The sequence below is a fragment of the Aspergillus viridinutans genome (assembly GCF_018404265.1).
Source record: "Aspergillus viridinutans IFM 47045 DNA, scaffold_11, whole genome shotgun sequence".
Lineage (NCBI taxonomy): Eukaryota > Fungi > Ascomycota > Eurotiomycetes > Eurotiales > Aspergillaceae > Aspergillus > Aspergillus viridinutans.
In genome coordinates, this window is record NW_025091227.1 from 953064 (window position 1) to 972443 (window position 19380).

At 41.9% G+C, this 19380-nt stretch overlaps 4 protein-coding genes across 4 annotated transcripts; 1 reads left to right on the forward strand and 3 right to left on the reverse strand.

The window, feature by feature from the left end:
• Positions 1–158: 158 nt before the first annotated feature.
• Aspvir_002450 (dynamin-related GTPase DNM1) lies at positions 159–2718 on the reverse strand (the record flags this gene model as incomplete). The annotated part of the gene is made up of 3 exons (XM_043274049.1): positions 159–470; positions 531–2522; positions 2620–2718. 3 exons carry the CDS (start codon positions 2716–2718, stop codon positions 159–161), a joined length of 2403 nt encoding a protein of 800 aa, XP_043129984.1.
• A 963-nt stretch (positions 2719–3681) lies between these two features.
• Aspvir_002451 (putative actin binding protein) lies at positions 3682–6250 on the reverse strand (the record flags this gene model as incomplete). Its single annotated transcript, XM_043274050.1, has 4 exons — positions 3682–3768; positions 3879–5753; positions 5813–6000; positions 6055–6250. The coding sequence occupies 4 exons, from the start codon at positions 6248–6250 to the stop codon at positions 3682–3684; spliced, it is 2346 nt and encodes a 781-aa protein (XP_043129985.1).
• A 1866-nt stretch (positions 6251–8116) lies between these two features.
• Positions 8117–10845, forward strand: Aspvir_002452 (AMP deaminase; the record flags this gene model as incomplete). Its single annotated transcript, XM_043274051.1, has 3 exons — positions 8117–9436; positions 9496–10616; positions 10665–10845. 3 exons carry the CDS (start codon positions 8117–8119, stop codon positions 10843–10845), a joined length of 2622 nt encoding a protein of 873 aa, XP_043129986.1.
• A 1167-nt stretch (positions 10846–12012) lies between these two features.
• Positions 12013–13905, reverse strand: Aspvir_002453 (uncharacterized protein; the record flags this gene model as incomplete). Its single annotated transcript, XM_043274052.1, has 1 exon — positions 12013–13905. The coding sequence occupies one exon, from the start codon at positions 13903–13905 to the stop codon at positions 12013–12015; it is 1893 nt and encodes a 630-aa protein (XP_043129987.1).
• Between the last annotated feature and the right edge of the window lie 5475 nt (positions 13906–19380).

Below are 19380 nucleotides of genomic sequence, written 5' to 3' on the forward strand. Positions count from 1 at the left end.
TGCACCACACAGGGGCACTCACTAAATTAAAAGCGGAAAATAAACACTATGTACAATTGAGTGATACAGCATCAATGACATCCATCACTGATCTGCTGGGGAACATCTGAAACTGGCTTTGTGGGCTGAAGGCTCTCTAACTCTTTGCATCACGGAGGTCACAGCACTTCACCTACAATTCTCGCTGCTTCTTTGTACGTTTCTAACAGCCTTTCACACTTTTCTCTCTCTGCCTTGATGCCATCATCCTCATAAAGGAGCTCTGAGAACAGATCCTCTTTATAAAGCTCACTCACAAGTCTATTTTGCACAACATCTTTACTATGGTTGACAAGAAGGTGCATAATAGCTTTCGGGACTTGGTCGGCGATGGTTTCCCGAACAATATTGAAATACGAGGAAATCAGTCGACGAATCAGCTCTGTTTCCATGAGCTCGCGGTCGGAGAGAGTCGGCTCAGCATGGTCCGCCTGCCATAAGTCAAGTAAGCTCCCGTTTCAAATGAGTTCAAAGAATGGATATCGACATACATGCTGAGACATCTCCCCACCGTGATCAGAAGATCCCGCATAGTCATCGGGTAACGACATTGGCGAGCGTAAATCTGGTCGTCTAATACTCTGGCTAATGCCGGGCTCGCTGAGATGGTTGGGTTGTCTCTGTTGAATCAAGGGCTGAGGCAGCGGTGTCGAGCTCTGCATCCCGTCCTTACCAAAAAAGTAATTCAAGAACGAGTCGCGTGTAGTATTCGTAGCACCAAACATGGCATTTGGGTTAGTGTTGACACCGTTCAGGGTGGCGGTAATGGCGCTATCTTGACCCTTGTTAACGTGAGGAGACATGCTCCTGGAATTCTTCGAAGTTTGACCGCGACTACTGAGGTTCTGTGTTCTCAACTCAGTGGAGTGGTCCTCTTCCTCTTCAGGCGAGATTGGGATGGCGCCATTGACACTGCCCAGCTCTTTCTGACGTCTTCTCTCTCGCTTTTTTCTATCGTCTGCTAACATCATCTTTCTCTCCTGTTCCTGTTTATTCTGTATGACAGACGACATTGCTGCTGCTGCTCCAAGAAAGTTTGGGTGATTCGTGTTGATGTACGCCCTTTGAATGGAGATTAGAGATTCAACGTAAGCAGAGCATGGTCCCAAACGCTCGCGAAGAAGATCGGACACTACTTCAATAAGTTTTGCTTGCAGTCGAGGGAAGCGCAAGAGTTCTTGGGAGCCACAGGTATGACAAATTTTGATGAGCTCTTCGTAGACGAGTTCAACACAACGCTGACTAGGAGCTTCAAGCATTTTAATCTGAGGCTTCACAAGCAGGTCAAAGGCAAGTTCTGGAACAAAAAGACTTGGTCGAGGGCCGGTCGAGTTTCTGATCGCCGTTCTTATATCGGACACAGTCAAATTATGCGTGGGATCAATCGTTTCAAGCGAGTTGCCGAACACAGAGTTGAATATATAGTATATCCTGGCACCTCCGCACAGCTCCTTAGTAGAAATCTCAGAGGAGGTACCGTCGATCGAAGCGATAAAGGAGGAGGCAAAACGTGTCATCAGCTGCAGTATCAACGATCCACGGTGTTCTTCCCCACTAAATTGTTTGTTGCCATAGCTGGCAAGCTCTTGTTGCGTTTGGCCCATGAGGGTGTTGAGGCGGGCTTTGATATCTGGCAAACGATCTCGTATATGAGCCATCAGCGTCGTGTTCAAGGTTTTTGCAAGAAACTGAGTTCCGCATCTATTCGCCATGTTTCGATAAGCAGGGTGATGCCTGAAGAACTCAACTTCAGCCTGCAAGGCCTCGGATAGCGACTTCCCTGACTGTATATCTTGCTGAGATCGATTGACGACGCCGATGAAACCGAGTTTCAACGGGTAGACACGACCAGAAAGGATGTCCATTGCATTGGTTCCATGATCCATTAAATCCAACTTCGTCAAGACACCAATTGTTCTCCGGCCCATTGGATCTACTTGTCTTGCAAGCTTTAGCGCTTCGGAGTTCACAAGGTCGACATTTGCCGGAGAGACTGCGAGTATAATGCTATTCGGCTTGGCTATGTATTCAAGAATCAACGTTCGGGTCTGCTTCTCAATGTCGGATGGTTGGTCTCCGATAGGCACCTTAGTCAACCCTGGTAAATCGACCATGGTAAGATTGAGCACATGAGGGGAGAAAATCTTGAGATTGATGGGCTGCCTATTGATGCCTTTGTTATTCCCAGCAATTCGAGCTGTTTCGGCCTCAATCTCCTGCTTCACCAAGGCAAAGTCTTCAAACTTGCGCCCCGGAATGTGATGAAATTCAGCCCATTCGTGCTGATTAGCTACACTAGCAGCTGTGTGGGGTGCAAGAACATCGTTGTCACCGGGCCTATCATTGTGTTCACTGGGGATGTTGATGAGCTGTAGAATCAAGGGCCGTCTTGTGACGATACCACTTCCCCTCGGCAGGAAATCCCTCCCAACAATGTTTTCCAGGACAGAAGATTTTCCGGAAGACTGGGAACCTACAACAACCTAGAGAGCAAGGGAAATTCCGAGAAGGTGAATCAGCAAAAGAGAAGTAATGGAGCAATGTTGGCACACAGTTGTGATGCCTCCCATAAGAACTCACAATTTGCGGTAGATCGAGTGAGTCATTTCCAATCGTGTTGAAAACAAGATCTTGTAGCTTATTCACTGTTATAAGCAAGTCTTCACTAAGGGATGCCATGTTGCTCTGAGAATTGAGCCCAGGTAGCACTTAGTGCTTCAGAGACTGGTGTAGGACCTTTAAGAGATGACCGCGTAGGGGGGTGAGTAAGGTTTAATAAGGAAAGTAGTGTTCAAGGGTAAATGAGTCTGCAAGTGACAGATAGACTACTTGAAAATGAATAATAGAATTTGCTATTTTGATAGTGTGCTATAGAACACACAATAGCTATGAGCAGAGAGGTACATATGTAGTATTTAATACTAAAGCAGTGGTTTGTATAGTTGACCAACAGAAAAAGCTAGCAGTTATCACGTGATATGGCTATCTACGATTCACTGAAAATCCACCATTACTCCTTTGTATATATCTAAGTATGGTCTTTAAAGTCCTGGATAAGTCTCTAAATAATTCGCAAACAAAGATATTCCCTTAATCTTCTCGGTAATTTTCTAGATTTGTTTCCAAAAAAAACACTCTCCATAGGCAAGACTAATGTCTAGAAATGTCCAGACATTTCTATATTTTTCAAGACTAGCCTCATGTGTAAATCTATGGCTCACCTGCACATGTCATGATGTAGCGACCATACATACAGAGAATAGAGAAACAGGATGGGCTGTTCCGTCAAAACGCCAGGTGCCACATTGATCAAACAACGCCATTATTACCCGATAATTGATTTAATGATGTAGTAAGCTATTTCATCCCCGGACTGGATGGGAAGGATACACATTTAATGACTTCTGCTGAAGTTCAGACATCAATGAGAGAAATAATGCCTGGGACAAAAGACTAAAGTACAGGCTTTTACAGAGGGTTAAAAATCCAATATCTGACACAGGAGTGAAAAGTGTAATTGTGAGTTGTTTTCCTTGTAATGGTTTTCAGGCAGACGCGCTCATGCTAGACTTGCCGGACCACTCTATCAATATCCGACCGGGACTCCAACATGCCCCAGCCAAGAGAAAGAGCAATCACAACCTACTCCTCGAGTTGTACATAGTTGGCAGGGAAGAGCCCCTTCTGGCCCTTGTACTCGCCGAACCACCAATCATCATCGGGGAATTCCTGGTGTTGAGTTAGCGATGCCGTTGTTTGACTAGGACGTCTGGCTAAAAACAAGCAAAAAGGAAGAAAAAGACGAAGGAGTAAAAAGGACTGCAAGATGTTCCACTTACGATGTTGACTATTTGAGCACCCTCCGGGAAGCTGAGCTCATTGTCCTCCGCAGCCTCATAGTCATACAGTGCCATTGCAACCGGCTGTGCGATATCTTTCATCCCCCCAGGACTGTGGGCAGGAACGACTGGAGAGATTTCCTGGGGTTCTTCAGCTCCAGAAACTGGTGCGAGGTGTTCTAGCTGGTTTTCTTTGACGAGCTCAACATAGTTGCTGGGGAAGAGACCCCGCTCGCCACGCGCATTAGAACCGAGCCACCAGTCCTTGTCGACCATCTCTATACCAGACACATACTCTCCCTCCTTCAGGTCTATTTCATTGTCCTCTGCCTTCTCATAATCATACTGAACAATAGCCTGGAGCGCCTCGCCTTGAGGACGGTCAACGACTGTAGCTTTTGACGTTTCCCTACCGATATCAATGGCAGTATCCTCGAGCCCTTCATCATCCGGTACCGCCTGTTGGAGGCTTTGTGTCGGCATGACGGGAGGTGGCGAGTATTGTTCGTCGTGAGCATCGGCAACTTCTCCTCGTCCAACCGGCACGGCAACGCGAATTGGAGAAGACTCACGTACGGGAAGCGGCGTTGGAGGAGTAGGGGAACGAGGCTGTTGAGGAGGGCTAGGTATAGGCTGATGAGCTTCGACGTCCGAGGATTCCTCCGGGTTCATCCCATGTGAATTATATGGTGCAGGTAATCCATTTTCGGAACCAGGTATGCCGACTGGCTCTTCATCGGGAGAGGGACTCATGCCTGCAGCACGTAATTTCTGATCCTGGCTGGTAAAGTCTGGCTGGCCAGGCAGTGACGTTTCCAGTCCAGTCGTCAATTCCTGCCCTTGCTGGGAGATACCACGGTCCGCAGAGTTGCCCGTAGGCGTAGTCTGAACGGGGGCCCATGTCTTGCCATTGTACGAACTTTTCCATTCTCCCTTGCTGCCGCCCTGGCCACCGCTTGCTGCTGATGGGCTAGGGGCAGGACCTTGCCCTCGTTCTCGGGCCTTTCTTTCAGCCCACTGCTGCGCAGGAGTCTTTCCTCCTTCGTCTGCAAACGTTCTGCTTGCAATGCCAACCTGTGTGGCAGGAGGGACCGGGCTTGAGACGAAGCCACCGGGCAAGGGTGCCTTTGTGCCTGTAAAAGTTGAGCTTAGCCCGATTTTGTTCGCAACCTTCGGCTTGGGTAAAGTCGTCAAACGCTCAGGCTGATCGGCTAGTCTTGGAGAATCCAAATATCTAACCCTTTCACTACGCGATTCAACAGGGTTGCTTGAGACGGACTGGTCAACTGATGATTCAGGTTGCTTCTGCGCCTTAGAACGAATAGCAGCAATGTCGACCTTACCAACCGGCTCATATGCGCCTCTCACAGGCTCGGGTCGGTCTTCTTTCAATCCTCCTGCTTCCCGTGCTTGTTTCCTGATTGCAGCGATATCCACTTTGCCTATCGGCTGATAGCCACCCTTAACAACATCATTGTTCTCTGTAACGGGAAGCTCATGGTAGTGGGACGTTCTGGGCTGATTCTGAGATTTGATTGCCTCTATGTCAACCTTAGTTGGCTTGTACGCGGACTGAACCTTCTCAAGTTCCGTCCTGGTAACCGGGGGCGCATCTGGACCCCAGCCATTATCATCGCCGCTCATTCTTGGAACCACCCTAGTGGAAACATTCGCCACGGTCTTCGAGTCTACCGCACCAGTTCTGGTGGGGGTAAATGCTGGTTTGCTTGCAACCGAAGGCGTTTTGGGCACAGCAGTGACTGGCGAAGCCCGCTCTGGTGTGTATTTCGCACCAGAAGCATCTCCGACCTTCTGTATTATTCCCTCGGGTGTCAAATCTCCCTCGGTGCGTGCAGTGATTTGGACATGATAGTTCTGGAGTAGCCTAATATCAGAAAATCATGTTCATCTAACCTGTAGAAGGGGACACTGACGGATAAAAACGTTGAGACAGCAGACAGGTGGCTTGTAAAGTATCCTTTCGTTCGTTCTGGGACGCCCTCCCCACACCATCCGATGAGGACATTCTTCGGGAGACCAGTGTTTGGATCAGTGACTTTGACGAAAGCGAACTGGATCTTTCCTTCCGAAAACTCGTCAATGAGATCCTCGAGCTCACCAGCTGCGGGATTAGGTATCAGCATTCGAGTTGAGCCTCGAGTAATATGTGACTAACCCCCGGTATTCTGGACCTTCAAGACGCTTTCCTTGCTATCTGAATTCCTCTGGAAGGCATTGACCAAAGGCGTTGAGACAGAGAATACTGCCCATTGTCCATAGGTAGCGCTGCTGGTAGGTAGCGAACAATCGATTACAGACCGATAACTCTTGGTAATTGATGGCCCGTTCGACGAGAGATTCAGAGATGCCATATCGCTGAGAACTAGTCGCTGGATAGTGTCGAGGATGTGTGGATCAAATAAGTGGTGCAATGATAGTTGCTAACTACAGTTGTTTTAGTTGACTAGTATTGCAAGGTGCGGAACAGAATTCATGGAGAATGAATAAGTGTGATGCAGGTAACTAAGGTAAGATTAGGTAGGTCACTTAGCAGGGATGAGGAGGCCAGGTGTATTTCTAACATTAGGTTAATGATCTTACTACCTTAGGTAAAGGTAAATCAACAAAGTACCTACATTTGGATACTAGTATTAATATTATTAGTACATATTACTATCTAATCCATAACAGTTGATACCCCATACGCACAGGAATAAAAAAAGTCATACCATCTATACAGATACCTACCTACCTTACTCTGTAAGCTAGTCCGGATAAATGGCTGCCTTACTTTACTAACTTATATATAATAGGGAGCCTGTATCTCTCTAGGGAGGCAACATAGTTACCTTAGTACTGCAGTATGCTGATTACATCATAATATTAAGTAAATTGAGGGGCGCCAAGAGGTGATCATTGTAATGGAAGGAGTTCTCTGTACAATAGATATGGCCTGTTCTTCAGGTACGCTACCACTCTGCTGTATTCTCTAATCTGTAATGATGGATATATTAAATAAACAATAGGGTTTATAATCATTATCAGATGCATGGCGAATTGAGAGTTAGTTATTATACCTAAGATTTAGCTAAATAAACCCATTGTAGGAGCAAGATATGACTCCGTATGACCCAACCTGGCTTGTAATATTTTAGTGACTGTGAGTGGTAAGGTAACCTGACTGATGTAGCCTTAATGATGCTTTCCCCTAGCTGCCTAGGGTACATTATGTTGTCCAAATCCCCCACATCTATCTTATCAGGTAGATAAGGTGGCTATTTAATACATACACATGGTAGATTATGTGGGCAAAGATGCTATATATATAGGTGGTGTGTATGAAGTATATATAGATAGAGGTGTGACTGAAGCAACATAATTAGGTACTGATGTATATGGGCCTGTAATAACATATATAACATGTATAATAATGACAACACTGCTTATTTAGTTTTGGTGCTCATACCTTTTCCTTTTTCCCCCTTCCCCCCTAATCAGACTTAATTCTGGGCCCACAAAGCCACAAAGCCACATAGGCTCAAGCACTGATCTTCTTACAGAGAAATGAAGGGTCAGTACCTTGGCTTCCTCGTGAAATAATCAGATAGGGTTGAAACAAGGAAGAGCATACAAACTTTCACTTTTCACCATGATAAAGATAAAGAAGGTGATCCTTTGCCGTCTTAGACTGATTGGTGACTAGGATAATTGGCCAGGTGTAAGTACAATAACTGAAAGTCGTGCTGCCCTCCCAGCCTCCCTGGAGCCTGATACAGCCTGTGTCTGACATATGTATTGCTGGTATTATTAGAGACTGTCAATCATTTGGTTCAGACTTTTTGACATTGTTCATATCTTACAAATACTCCCGTGTTTGACTGGTACCATTTGCTCTGGACTGTTTATAGAAGGTAGATGTCAGAAAACTGATAAGCCAGGGCACTACCTAAAAAGTGTATCCTAAGTAAGGTACATATTGCGAACAACCTACTTTAGCCTCTTGATAGAGGGGTAGATCTAATTTCCTTATCTTCAGTGGAAGCAGTTTTAATATCCCGCTAGTACCCCAGGAGTACGCGGTGAGACTTCCATGTGACCCTACTGCTGGATCCGTACTAATCTGCAGTACAAAAGTTTTTCTGGGAAGATTTTGGAAGAGTTCCAGACCGTAAGGTACAATCGCTGACAGGTCATCCCTGTTTTCATTCAAACCTTTCCCTGACACCCACTCGGTCGAAATGGATAATGCGCATGACCTACAAGCTAGCCCTGAAAGCTCAACTGTCGACTTAAAACATGACCGCGATGAAGAAAACACACAACAGGCAGATGTTGACAGCTCTTTATCTGCAACTGTGACAGATAGTCTTGACCATGTACTCCCAAGGGATAGAGAGATGAAAACACCGACATATGATTATGCCTACGAGAAGTCGATGAGTCACACAGAAGCAAAACTCTTCTACCAGCATCATCAATTAGTGTCGCGCGGCGCCGACAGTGAGTCTGATCAGTGTTGGGGCCTTACGGGCAGGCCTTCTGCCTCTGACATACCATCAGCTAAAGAAGAGACGGACGGAAGGCCTCAGACAGGCGTACTGGGCTCGAGTAATTCCACGCAGTTTAGCACGCCTACTTCGGCATACGCTGAAAATACCAGCACCAGTACCGGCCAGCTTCCACTGTCCCATGATGCAATGCATCATGAGATTTCAAATGAACAAGGATCGGGTTACATGCAATTCGCCACTGAGGTTCCAGGTGCTATCAAAAGTGCTATGAATATGACGGGCAGCGGCACGGTTGCCTCGGAATTAAACATCATCTACCGCAAGATTCGCGGGCTACTTGAGCGACGTGCCGAATATATCCAACTGTCATCACAGGGTCCTGAGGATAATCCCAAAGATCGTCCCAATTGGAGGATTTACCCTCCCCCGCCAGAACCGGCCTGGGATGCTGATGGAGAGAATGGGAAACAAGAATCCTCTCCTGGTGCCGGGCCAAAAAAAAGAAAGATGGGCCAGGATATTGGTGAGGACTTCGACATGGCTCACTTCATTCCGCTCCCGGGAGAGTCAAGTTGGACTTTCAGACTGGATGAAAATAGTGTCTACCAAGTGTACGAAAATATCGAGGCTGCAAATGTGCACAAGCCTACCATCAGAATACCTTCATTGCGTGATTTTTATATGGACCTCGATGCAGTCATAGATGTATCCACAGACGGACCGGCCAAGAGCTTTGCGTTTAAACGCCTTTCTTATCTGGAGGGCAAATTTCAACTCTACACGCTGCTCAATGAATATCAGGAGATTGCTGATAGCAAAAAAGTACCACATAGAGACTTCTACAACGTCCGGAAAGTCGACACCCATGTCCATCACTCGGCTTGCATGAATCAGAAGCATCTCCTCAGGTTCATCAAAAGCAAAATGAAGAAGTCACCTGATGAGGTTGTATTATTCCGGGATGGTAAACATTTAACGTTGCGGGAGGTTTTTGAAAGCATAAACCTAACAGCTTATGACTTGAGCATTGATACGCTGGATATGCATGTATGTATCATTCCCACAAGTCTTTCGTCTTATAACTCTCCCTTCTCATCAATTTGCAGGCGCATACGGATTCCTTCCATCGCTTTGACAAGTTCAATCTCAAATATAATCCCGTCGGGGAGTCTAGGCTGCGTGAGATCTTCTTGAAGACGGACAATTATATTAAAGGTCGCTATCTGGCCGAGATCACAAAAGAGGTCATCTCAGATTTAGAGTCCAGCAAATATCAAATGGTGGAGTGGCGCATCTCAATATATGGGAGGTCGATTCAAGAATGGGACAAGCTCGCTGCTTGGGTCGTTGACAACAAATTATTTTCCCCCAATGTGCGTTGGCTAATACAAGTTCCTCGGCTTTACGACGTCTACAAAGCAAGCGGCATGATGGAGAACTTCGAGCAAGTCATCACAAACGTTTTCCAGCCATTATTTGAGGTGACCAAAAATCCCAGCAGCCATCCCAAGCTTCATATCTTCCTCCAGCGTGTGGTCGGATTCGACAGTGTGGATGACGAAAGCAAAGCTGAGCGCCGGCTGTATAGAAAATATCCCATTCCTAGAGAATGGAATACGAAACAAAATCCTCCGTACAGCTATTGGATTTACTTCATGTTCGCTAATATCGCGTCATTGAATTTCTGGAGAAAGCAACGCGGCTTTAACACCTTCGTTTTAAGACCTCATTGCGGTGAGGCTGGGGATCCAGATCATCTTGCAGTTGGTTTTCTCTGCTGCCACAGCATCAGTCATGGGATACTGCTTAGAAAGGTCCCTTTACTGCAGTATTTGTTTTACCTCGATCAGATTGGAATCGCAATGTCCCCGCTCAGTAACAACGCGCTATTCCTGACATATGACAAGAATCCGTTTGCGAACTTTTTCAGGCGCGGCCTGAATGTATCCTTGTCAACGGACGATCCCCTACAATTTGCATTTACCAAGGAGCCATTGATTGAAGAATATTCGGTTGCTGCACAGATATACAAATTCAACGCTGTGGACATGTGTGAGCTCGCAAAACATTCAGTCGAGCAAAGTGGCTTTGAAATATCATTGAAGAAGAGATGGCTTGGTGCGAACTGTTCTCTTCGCGGGGTCGCAGGAAATAATGTCGCAAAAAGCAATGTGCCAGACATTCGGGAGCAATTCAGGCATGAAACATTACTTGGGGAGCTTGCCTTGTAAGTTATTCTCGTGCTTGCAGTCCACCATACAGACAGACATTTTAGGCCGAAAATAACACTTGCTGACGTATTAGGATTGAACGATATTCTGATCGTCATATTGACTGTTCAGCGAGACGACCAATTGTCCCTGCCACAAGCAGTCAACAAGAAGCACAGTCACGGGTTCCTCTGGATCCAGAGCAAGGAAACCCAGGCCATTGTAAGTTCAACATCGCAGGCATGAAAACTCGCTTTTAGAGTCTCTTATCCGATGATATTGGAGTCTTTGTCGTCTCATTATCACTGTTATTGGAGTCTTTGTCGTCTCATTATCACTGTTATTGTCGCCATTACCACCGTGTCCCTATGGTTGTCCTCTGTCCTTCGAGTGCTTGTACAGTGTAAGGTTTTAGTGTCTGTTTGGTCTGATTGCTAATGATGAACATGCAGCACAGCCTCCCATTAGCTCGGTCTTACCTCAGCTTCGATCCAATGCCAGTGAAGCAGAGGCTTTTCGAAACCTCTACTCCTCAGATATCACCAGGGCCGACGAGTCTGGCAACTCACTTGAAGGTACCCATCCCACAGGGCAAGCGGCAGCTTCTCCGGGAAGTCCACCAGAGCACCGAATTTTTCCTGGTATTGTTCATGAGAGAATCCGGAGAGATAGTAACAACATCAATAATGACTGCTGAATGTCATTCGAAAATAAGGTAGAGAGCATTGGCCATGCCAATGCTGGAGTTTCAATAATCCGAAAATAAACAGCTTTGACAATATCTGGTTACAAATGTTATGAACCCGATTTGAACAAGTTTGAAGTTAGCCGTCCACATCTTTAATATTGATATAATCCTTAATTCATGCCTCGATCGCGTTGTGATCTGGATACTAGGAATTACTATCTACTCTGATGTACTATCTACATAGCATAATACAATATGAAAAGCTTTACCTTAAGGAAAACAGATACGAAGCCAGGGTATAGAATTTCTTGTGCCTGGCTAAGGTACTGATAGGGATTATGGAACATGTGATACTGTAAACTGATAACTGGGAAGCCAGAAGAAATATACCATACAGCAGATCATTGAAGCATCGTGGCGCCAAAGGTGCTGAGAAGAAGGGGAGAGCATATCCTGCTGTAGGTGATCTGTGTTATTTTGAAGATATGTAGGCTAAAATAGTACATGGCAATTCGTAATAAGTCACTTACCTCCTCTGTATACATAATTATTACAGATATTTCCAAGCTACGAAAATGAAAAAAAGGAAAAAAAGAAAAGCTGCGCAGTATAACTGATATTTGTTTGGTGTTGAGTTCCAAGGTTAGAGGTCATAACCCTGGGCTAGTATGTGCATGGACCAAGAACAATATCCGCAGTATTAGTATTTTCAGGTCAAAATTTCATTAAATTGCCCAGCTCCCTCTCCTCTCAAGCACACCCCATGTGTCATGATCATTATCATTATCAGAGCTAGGTTGTGATCTTGCCCAGTCATGAATATACAAACGTAAGGCCACCCAACGGGCACAGACCTGTCTAACGACCGGCCCATTTGCTGAACCATCTTCATTGACTTGAAGGTAGCCCCTAGCAAGAGCAGACGTATCATCCTGTCTGAGTTCCTCCACAGGGATGCCTGACACCCTGCTAAGCTCATGGTCGTAGTAACGTGCAACACAAGGATAACCTAGAGATAAGTAGTTATAGATCTGGGTCACAAAATTATCGTGAATCCCAAAGCAGCAATCATGATGTTCATTGTCAGTGTCACGACGCGATAATTCTCCTATATCTAAAGCCAGATGACAAGAGGAACTAGAAGTAGATTGGTCCTGGTCCTGCTCATCGCTGCATACTTTAGGTTGACACTCATTGTTGTTATAGCGACGAAAATTGTCTGTCACGCAGGCTAAAGATCCTTTGGATTGTTGAGCATGCTTGTAATTGCAACATGTTCCCTTCCAGAGACCAGTAGTTGCATCATCTTGCACATGATCAGGTTCTGTACACCAAAGACCAGAATCATTGCAGACTCGATGTCTGGGATCAGTAGCAGAGTCCCGCACAGAKCCACTCTCACACATCGTCGCTTCGGGAGATAAACTCTGTGGGAAGACAAGGTCATCGCCTAGCATAGGTGGACGCGCGAGATGCCTGGAGAGATCTGGCTCATAGTTTCCTCTCCAACAGCCATTATCGATTCCGTTGTAAAACTGTCGGGGGTTGAACATCACGGACGAAAGGAGTGTCCCCTTCGTACCTGCCATAGCACGATCCCTCATTTCGGCATCCTCCTTATGCCGGCGCATATGTTCAAGTTCCCACGGAAGATCGGTTGATGATTCCCGCCTCGATACATGCAAAAGTGTGTTTTTCGTGTCCTCATTGGAACATTCTTCTTCATCCTTGTCGATTGCAAAGTGATCCACAGGCTCATAGACTTGTTCATTGGGAAATGCTGCAAGTGCCTGCTCCTTCAGTTGATTTTCCACCGACTGAGCTGCGAGAGAAAGAAAGTACTCCGCCATATGACCAGTTTGACGACTGTTTTCGGCTTTTGAGTGATGAGCGGATACATTGGATGAAACGGAGGGAGACGCCGATAGCGACGGTATTTCCGACCCCTCCGAGGCATCACTGCAGCTGGAAGGAATTGCAGGGAGGTCTGGCACTCGAAAAGAGTGGCTTCTTGACTCCTGGCGCTGTTGAAGACTAAAGTATGAAAATTTAGATTCGATTGTGGCAGAGTAAGCATCTGAGTTCGGATAGGTGGAGGTGCCGCTTCGTGTTCGAGACCCGTTGTCATACCCGTCTACAGGAGCTTCAGACAAAGTACGCGACGTTTCCTTGCGGCGAAATGAACGTTTATTGGTCTCAACAAGCTGAGGCGCAAACTTTCTAGGGCATGGTTGCATCTGGAGTACGACCTTTTTGGCAGCCGAACTCGAAACAGGGTAGTGTAGTCGGTCTCTGTTCGTTTTGGTGTCAACCGAATTGTGCCTTGTCAGCTGCCACTGGGAACGGCCGCAGATCCGGTTGTCACTATCCTCAACATCATTCGGTATCAAGGAGTCGTCCTGCGGTTGTTGTGAACTCTTGACATCGTGGGGCGAGACTGGCCGTGTATCTGCAATGAGTGTTCGTGCTGGCTTGCCTGATTCAGCCCCCTGCTCCACAGAGGAGGCCTGCGCTGAGGAAGGTGACTGATGATTCCGTGAACTGCGAGATGACGTTTCAATCACACTAGGTAGAAATTTCCTGACCCTTTGGGGTGTTTCCTTCGTCTGCTCCGACATTGTCTTAGGTATTTTGATAATACAACGGCGTGTAGACACTTCACAAGGAGCTAGGGTGCTTTGCAACTGCCGAGTGCTGCCATGTTCTAATAAGATGACTTTGTGGGCAAATCCAAGACAAGTGCAGTCTAGCCCTCAGGCAGGCATAGTTGCAAAGTATAGTAGATGTCACCCTGATTGTCTCATCCGGGGCGACTCTCCTTTCTTTTTCTGTAGTATCAGATTATATTTGACTGAAGGCTGCCATAGTATGACTGCTCACGTAGCCTCCACAAGAAGCGATTACGTTGTCTATACAGGATGGTCTCGAAGTTCAAGGTCCCAATGGGCATGACAAATATAATTAGGAACGTTTGATAAAGAGTGCATATCAAGGTATAGCACCCTGGCATTTTAGATGTGATGACTAACTCTGTATGAGACTATCACATGATGCTAAGTTGCCAAATTACAGCAAGCCAGTGGTTGTAAAGGATCCAGCCAGATTCTGGTATTCCCACAGGGCCAAAAAGGCTAAATATTGCCATGGCTCTTTGAACCATGTATCCACTGGATTCACACATCCACCCCCCCTTAAGGTTGAGCAAACACCGCCTGCAACTAGGCTGACTATAGAGAAGGGAATTCCCATGGGACTATGATACTGGGATATTTGTAGTCACAAGGGATGTGAAGCCTTTGAAGAGTGTAAAGGATTAAGGGTAGGGGGTAGGCCAGCGGCCGCCCTGTACATACCTTGTCAACTTCAAGGGATTCCAGTCTTCTTTTATATTTCGACCTTACGATTCTTTGTATACTGCTTGAAGATCACTGATTGCTCAGGCAATTCACTTGTCAACATTACTAAGCGAGGTGATCCAATTACACCCCCTATGTATCAAATAAAGAACACACTCAGCCATCACCATGGTGATTTCAAAATAACAGCACAAAGAACAATTCAGTTAATTCCATGGATCATTAATAAAGAAATAATTATATCTAAATGCCAGATTTAGAAATTAATATATCTTAGTTATATCTACATGGTTGCTTCAGCAGGTGCTGACTAATTTCCTATAATAGTGGCTGACTAAGAACTCTGCAGATAAAGTTCAGTCTAAGCAGGGGAGGATGTGATATCAACTAGGATAGATATGACTTCAGGGAAGTCTATTAGATATATAATAATATCTAGTTATTATCATTACTCTTTATATAGCTAGTTAGACCTTATATTCCTTCTTAGCCTAGGTTAAAATATAAAAGAAGACTAGAATCCCTTAAAGTTAATAAGACATATATACTATATAGGGTAGCTACTAGCCTACCCCCTATTCTTATACTCTTTAAATAGTCTATATCCTTAATAACTATAAATATCCCATCTAGTAGTATATCTAGATTAGGTAAATATATAATACTTAATTCCTAGGAAGATTTGAAACCCCTTATAAAGGATTAATCTAAACTATAGCAGGCTCTAAAGGCATTATCTACTAACTGATGGTAGCTCTTTATGGCGATGCCTTTATGAAGGGGAAGATGATGTTGATTCTTAACTAACTGCTAACTAAAGGTAACTTGTAAAGCAAGGTGTTATATAATAAATAATAATAACTATGAATATATAACAGTATCCCACCAAAGTAAAAAAAAAAGAAAAAAAAAAGATATTGGTGTAAGATGAAGATGTGCTGTAGTGGAAAAGCAAGGGCATTCTATAGCTTAAAAAATATTAGATAGGTGGTTATATCTGTGTTAAGGCTCACATGCATAGCTCATCTCTCTTACCTAATTCTATCTTAATCATCTCTCCTTGCTTATATACATAGCTTATCTCTCTTATCTAATTCTACTTTAATTATCTCTCCTTACTTATATATATAGCTTATCTCTCTTATCTAATTCTATCTTAATTATCTCTTCTTACTTATATATTGGGATATTTGTAGTTGTTAAGGACATGGAGTCATTAAAGAGTGTGAGGGTAGGGGGTAGGCTAGTAGCTACCCTATACATGCCTTATTAACTTTAAGGGATTCTAGTCTTCTTTTATATTTTAACCTAGGCTAGGAAGGAATGTAAGATCTAACTAGCTATATAAATAATAATAATTATTATTAGATATTGGGACATTTGTCATCATTAAGGACATAGAGTCTTCAAAGAGTATAAGGATAGGGGGTAGGCTAGTAGCTACCCCCTATATATCTTCTTTACTTTAAGGGATTCTAGTCATCTTTTATATTTTAACCTAAGCTAAGAATAAATATATAGTATAACTAACTATATAAATAGTAATATTAGTTATTAGATATTACTATATATCTAATATAGCTTCCCTAAAGCTATATATCTATTATTAATATTATATCCTCCCCTACTTAAATTAAACTTTATTTATAGAGTTCTTAGTCAGCACCTATTAGTATAACTATATAGATATAATTATTATTAAGAGATATTAGTTTCTAAATCTAGTATTTAGATATTATTATTTCTTTATTAATAATCTATAGAATTAACTAAATTATTCTTTATACTATTATTTTAAAATTACTATAGTAGTAGCTAAGTATATTCTTTATTTAATATATAAAAGATATAATTAGATTACCTTACTTAATAATATTAATAAGTAAGTTATCTAAGTAATTAATAATTCTTAAATACTATATAAAGAATTATAGTAAATATTATTATTTATATATATATATAAATAATTAAATTAATAAAGATAGAATTAACTAATAAGTATAGATAAATAAGTAAATATTTACTACTAATATATATAGCCTAAATATAAATACCCTTAATTTTTCTTACTTAATATATATGTAGCAAACTAAAGTTCTGAGTATGGTAAGTTGATTGAAGAACTAGCTAAGATGGTGGTTCTACCACCCACCATAACCTCTAGAGGTACAGTATGGCATACAGACCAGCTGTGTAGATGACATTATAGAGGTATGGTATGGCATATAGACCAGCTGTGTAGATGACATCATGTGGTAAAATGTAACATCATGGGGGGCTAATAAATGCAACATCTACATTGCTAAGTGGATGTAAGTAGGATGTTTAGATGTTACTAAGGGTAAAACTATCTAGTAGTTTACTCTTCCACCTTAGTAAATATGTTATGTTTAGACATTCTATTTAGACTGCTGGTAAGACAGCTCTGGTGTCTTTAGGATTAGTAGGAGTATAATTAGTGTGTTCTATTAGATGGTTATAAGCTTTAAGTAAATCTAAAGAACCCTAGAGGTCTTCCTTATATATCTATAAATTATCCTTAGGGCTGTATCCTTTCTATTAGATTAAGTACTTAGTAAATAGAGTATAATTATAACTATAATAGATAGTCTATTTCCCTAGAAGCTATTCTACTTTATAGATGTTAACTTTATTAGGATATACTTTAGTATCTAGGACTAGAGGTGGCTTCAGTAACTCTTAGTTAAATAGATTAGGTTTGGTTAGTGCAGGCTCTAGATAGGTAACTAATAGAACTAGGTGAATCTTCTATATTAGTAGTAGTTTAATATGGTATGCTAGCTAACTGATATATTCTAGCACCTAGAATAGGCCTGCATTCTAAAGCTAGAGCTTTTAATTATCTTACTTAGTTAGTAATGAATACCCATACCCATAGTATAAATAGATATAGACTTTATTACTAACCTAGAATTAGATAGGTTAGTAGTTTTAATTATAGAGTTTCTTTATATATATTAATATATACTTCATTACTTCCTCTGTGTTAATCTATATAGAGAAATCTTGTTTAATAAGCTGATATAAGAGATTCTATAGTTAGTATAAGTTAATTCTAAAGAGTAATTAATAAGGTATGGCCTTAGTTAATTTATTAATTAAACTATTAATTATAGATATAATACTAGGAAGGTCTAATATCTAATAGTATTAGTTAGATTACTTAGCTACTATATAACTATACTATAGCATCACCTTAATTACTTAGATAACACACTCTGTCTATCTATTAGTCTAGGGATAGAAGGTAGTTAAATAGAACTATTTAGCTTAGAGAGTAGTAAAGAGACCCTTCTAGAACTTACTTATAAATATTAAATCTTAATTAGAGATAAAGAACTAGGGTACACCCTAATTATATCCCTAGAAATACTATAGAAGAGTAGATCCCTATTCTTTAGTAGTTATTATAGCTTTACCAGGAGTAAGACCAACATATTTACTAAATTTATTAATAATAACTAGTAATTAGTCATTACCACTATCATCTAGTAGAGTAATAATGAAATCCATAGTAATAACCTTAAATAGAGCAGGGGGAACCTATAATGGCTAAAGGCTCCTATATAGTTTATAGTACTAGACCTTATTCTATAGGTAAATTAGGCAATACTTAATATACTAGTAGAGTAATTAGTGTCCCTAGTATATAATAAACCTATTAAGTAAAGCTAAATATTTATCTATCCCCTAGTGGTTTTATTTATTATGGATTAACTAGAACATCTTATAGGTAAGTAGATATAGGATGTAGATCCAGGGCTTATTAATAATACTATTACTAATTATATATTATTTAACTATGTAAAGTAAACCATCATCATCCAGTTTATAAGGTAATGTAGCAGGCAGGTTAGATATCTAATTATAGTAGAGGACTTTAATAATATATTTAGCCTATAGGTCTTTACAGTATGCATTAACCACATGCTTCTTAAAATCATTAGATAGCTAGATAGATAACATGGTGTGGTTATGCTTAGTTAGATAAGTACTAATAGTAAGATAAATACCTTTAGCTTAGTATATATTAATAAAGTTAAGGTCAGGTTTATCCTACTTAGCCTTCTATCTTATTAGTAACTAAGATAATATATCAGTAACAGTATTTAATTTTCTAGGATAATAAAAGACCTGTAATTAGAACTACTAGATATACTAGGACACACAAACTAGTTATAAATTTAATTATTCTAGTATAACAGTGTTCATGGACATTTAAGTAGAGATATTAATAGTTAATATATAATCTATATAGATAATAGTGGGATGACAGGAAGCCTTAACTAAATAATATAGTTTCTAGAGTACCTATACTAAACAGGCTACCTCTAGCTTAGTAGGCTAGTACCAGGACTTAGCTATAGTTAAAGTTTAGCTAAGAAAGAGAATTAGTTAAACTACTGTCCAGGGTAGTAGAACTAACAGGTTAGTATACTAGTTATCTTCCTGGATATAATATGCTATGACTCTAAATCCCTTATATAATATGTCTAGATTAGTATAGAGATATTTTACTAGGTTAAAGTAAGCATAAAATAATAGGCTATTAAAGGTGGCTTATAGCTGTTAGAATGCCTTGGTTTTAAGGGTGGTTAGGAACTTAATAATTTTCCCTATAATAAAGGTATACTATTTAGATCCCTTCCTTAATAGACTACCTTTAAGTAAAACTATCTTCTATTCTTATAATAGCTTAGTAATAGTAGTGTACTT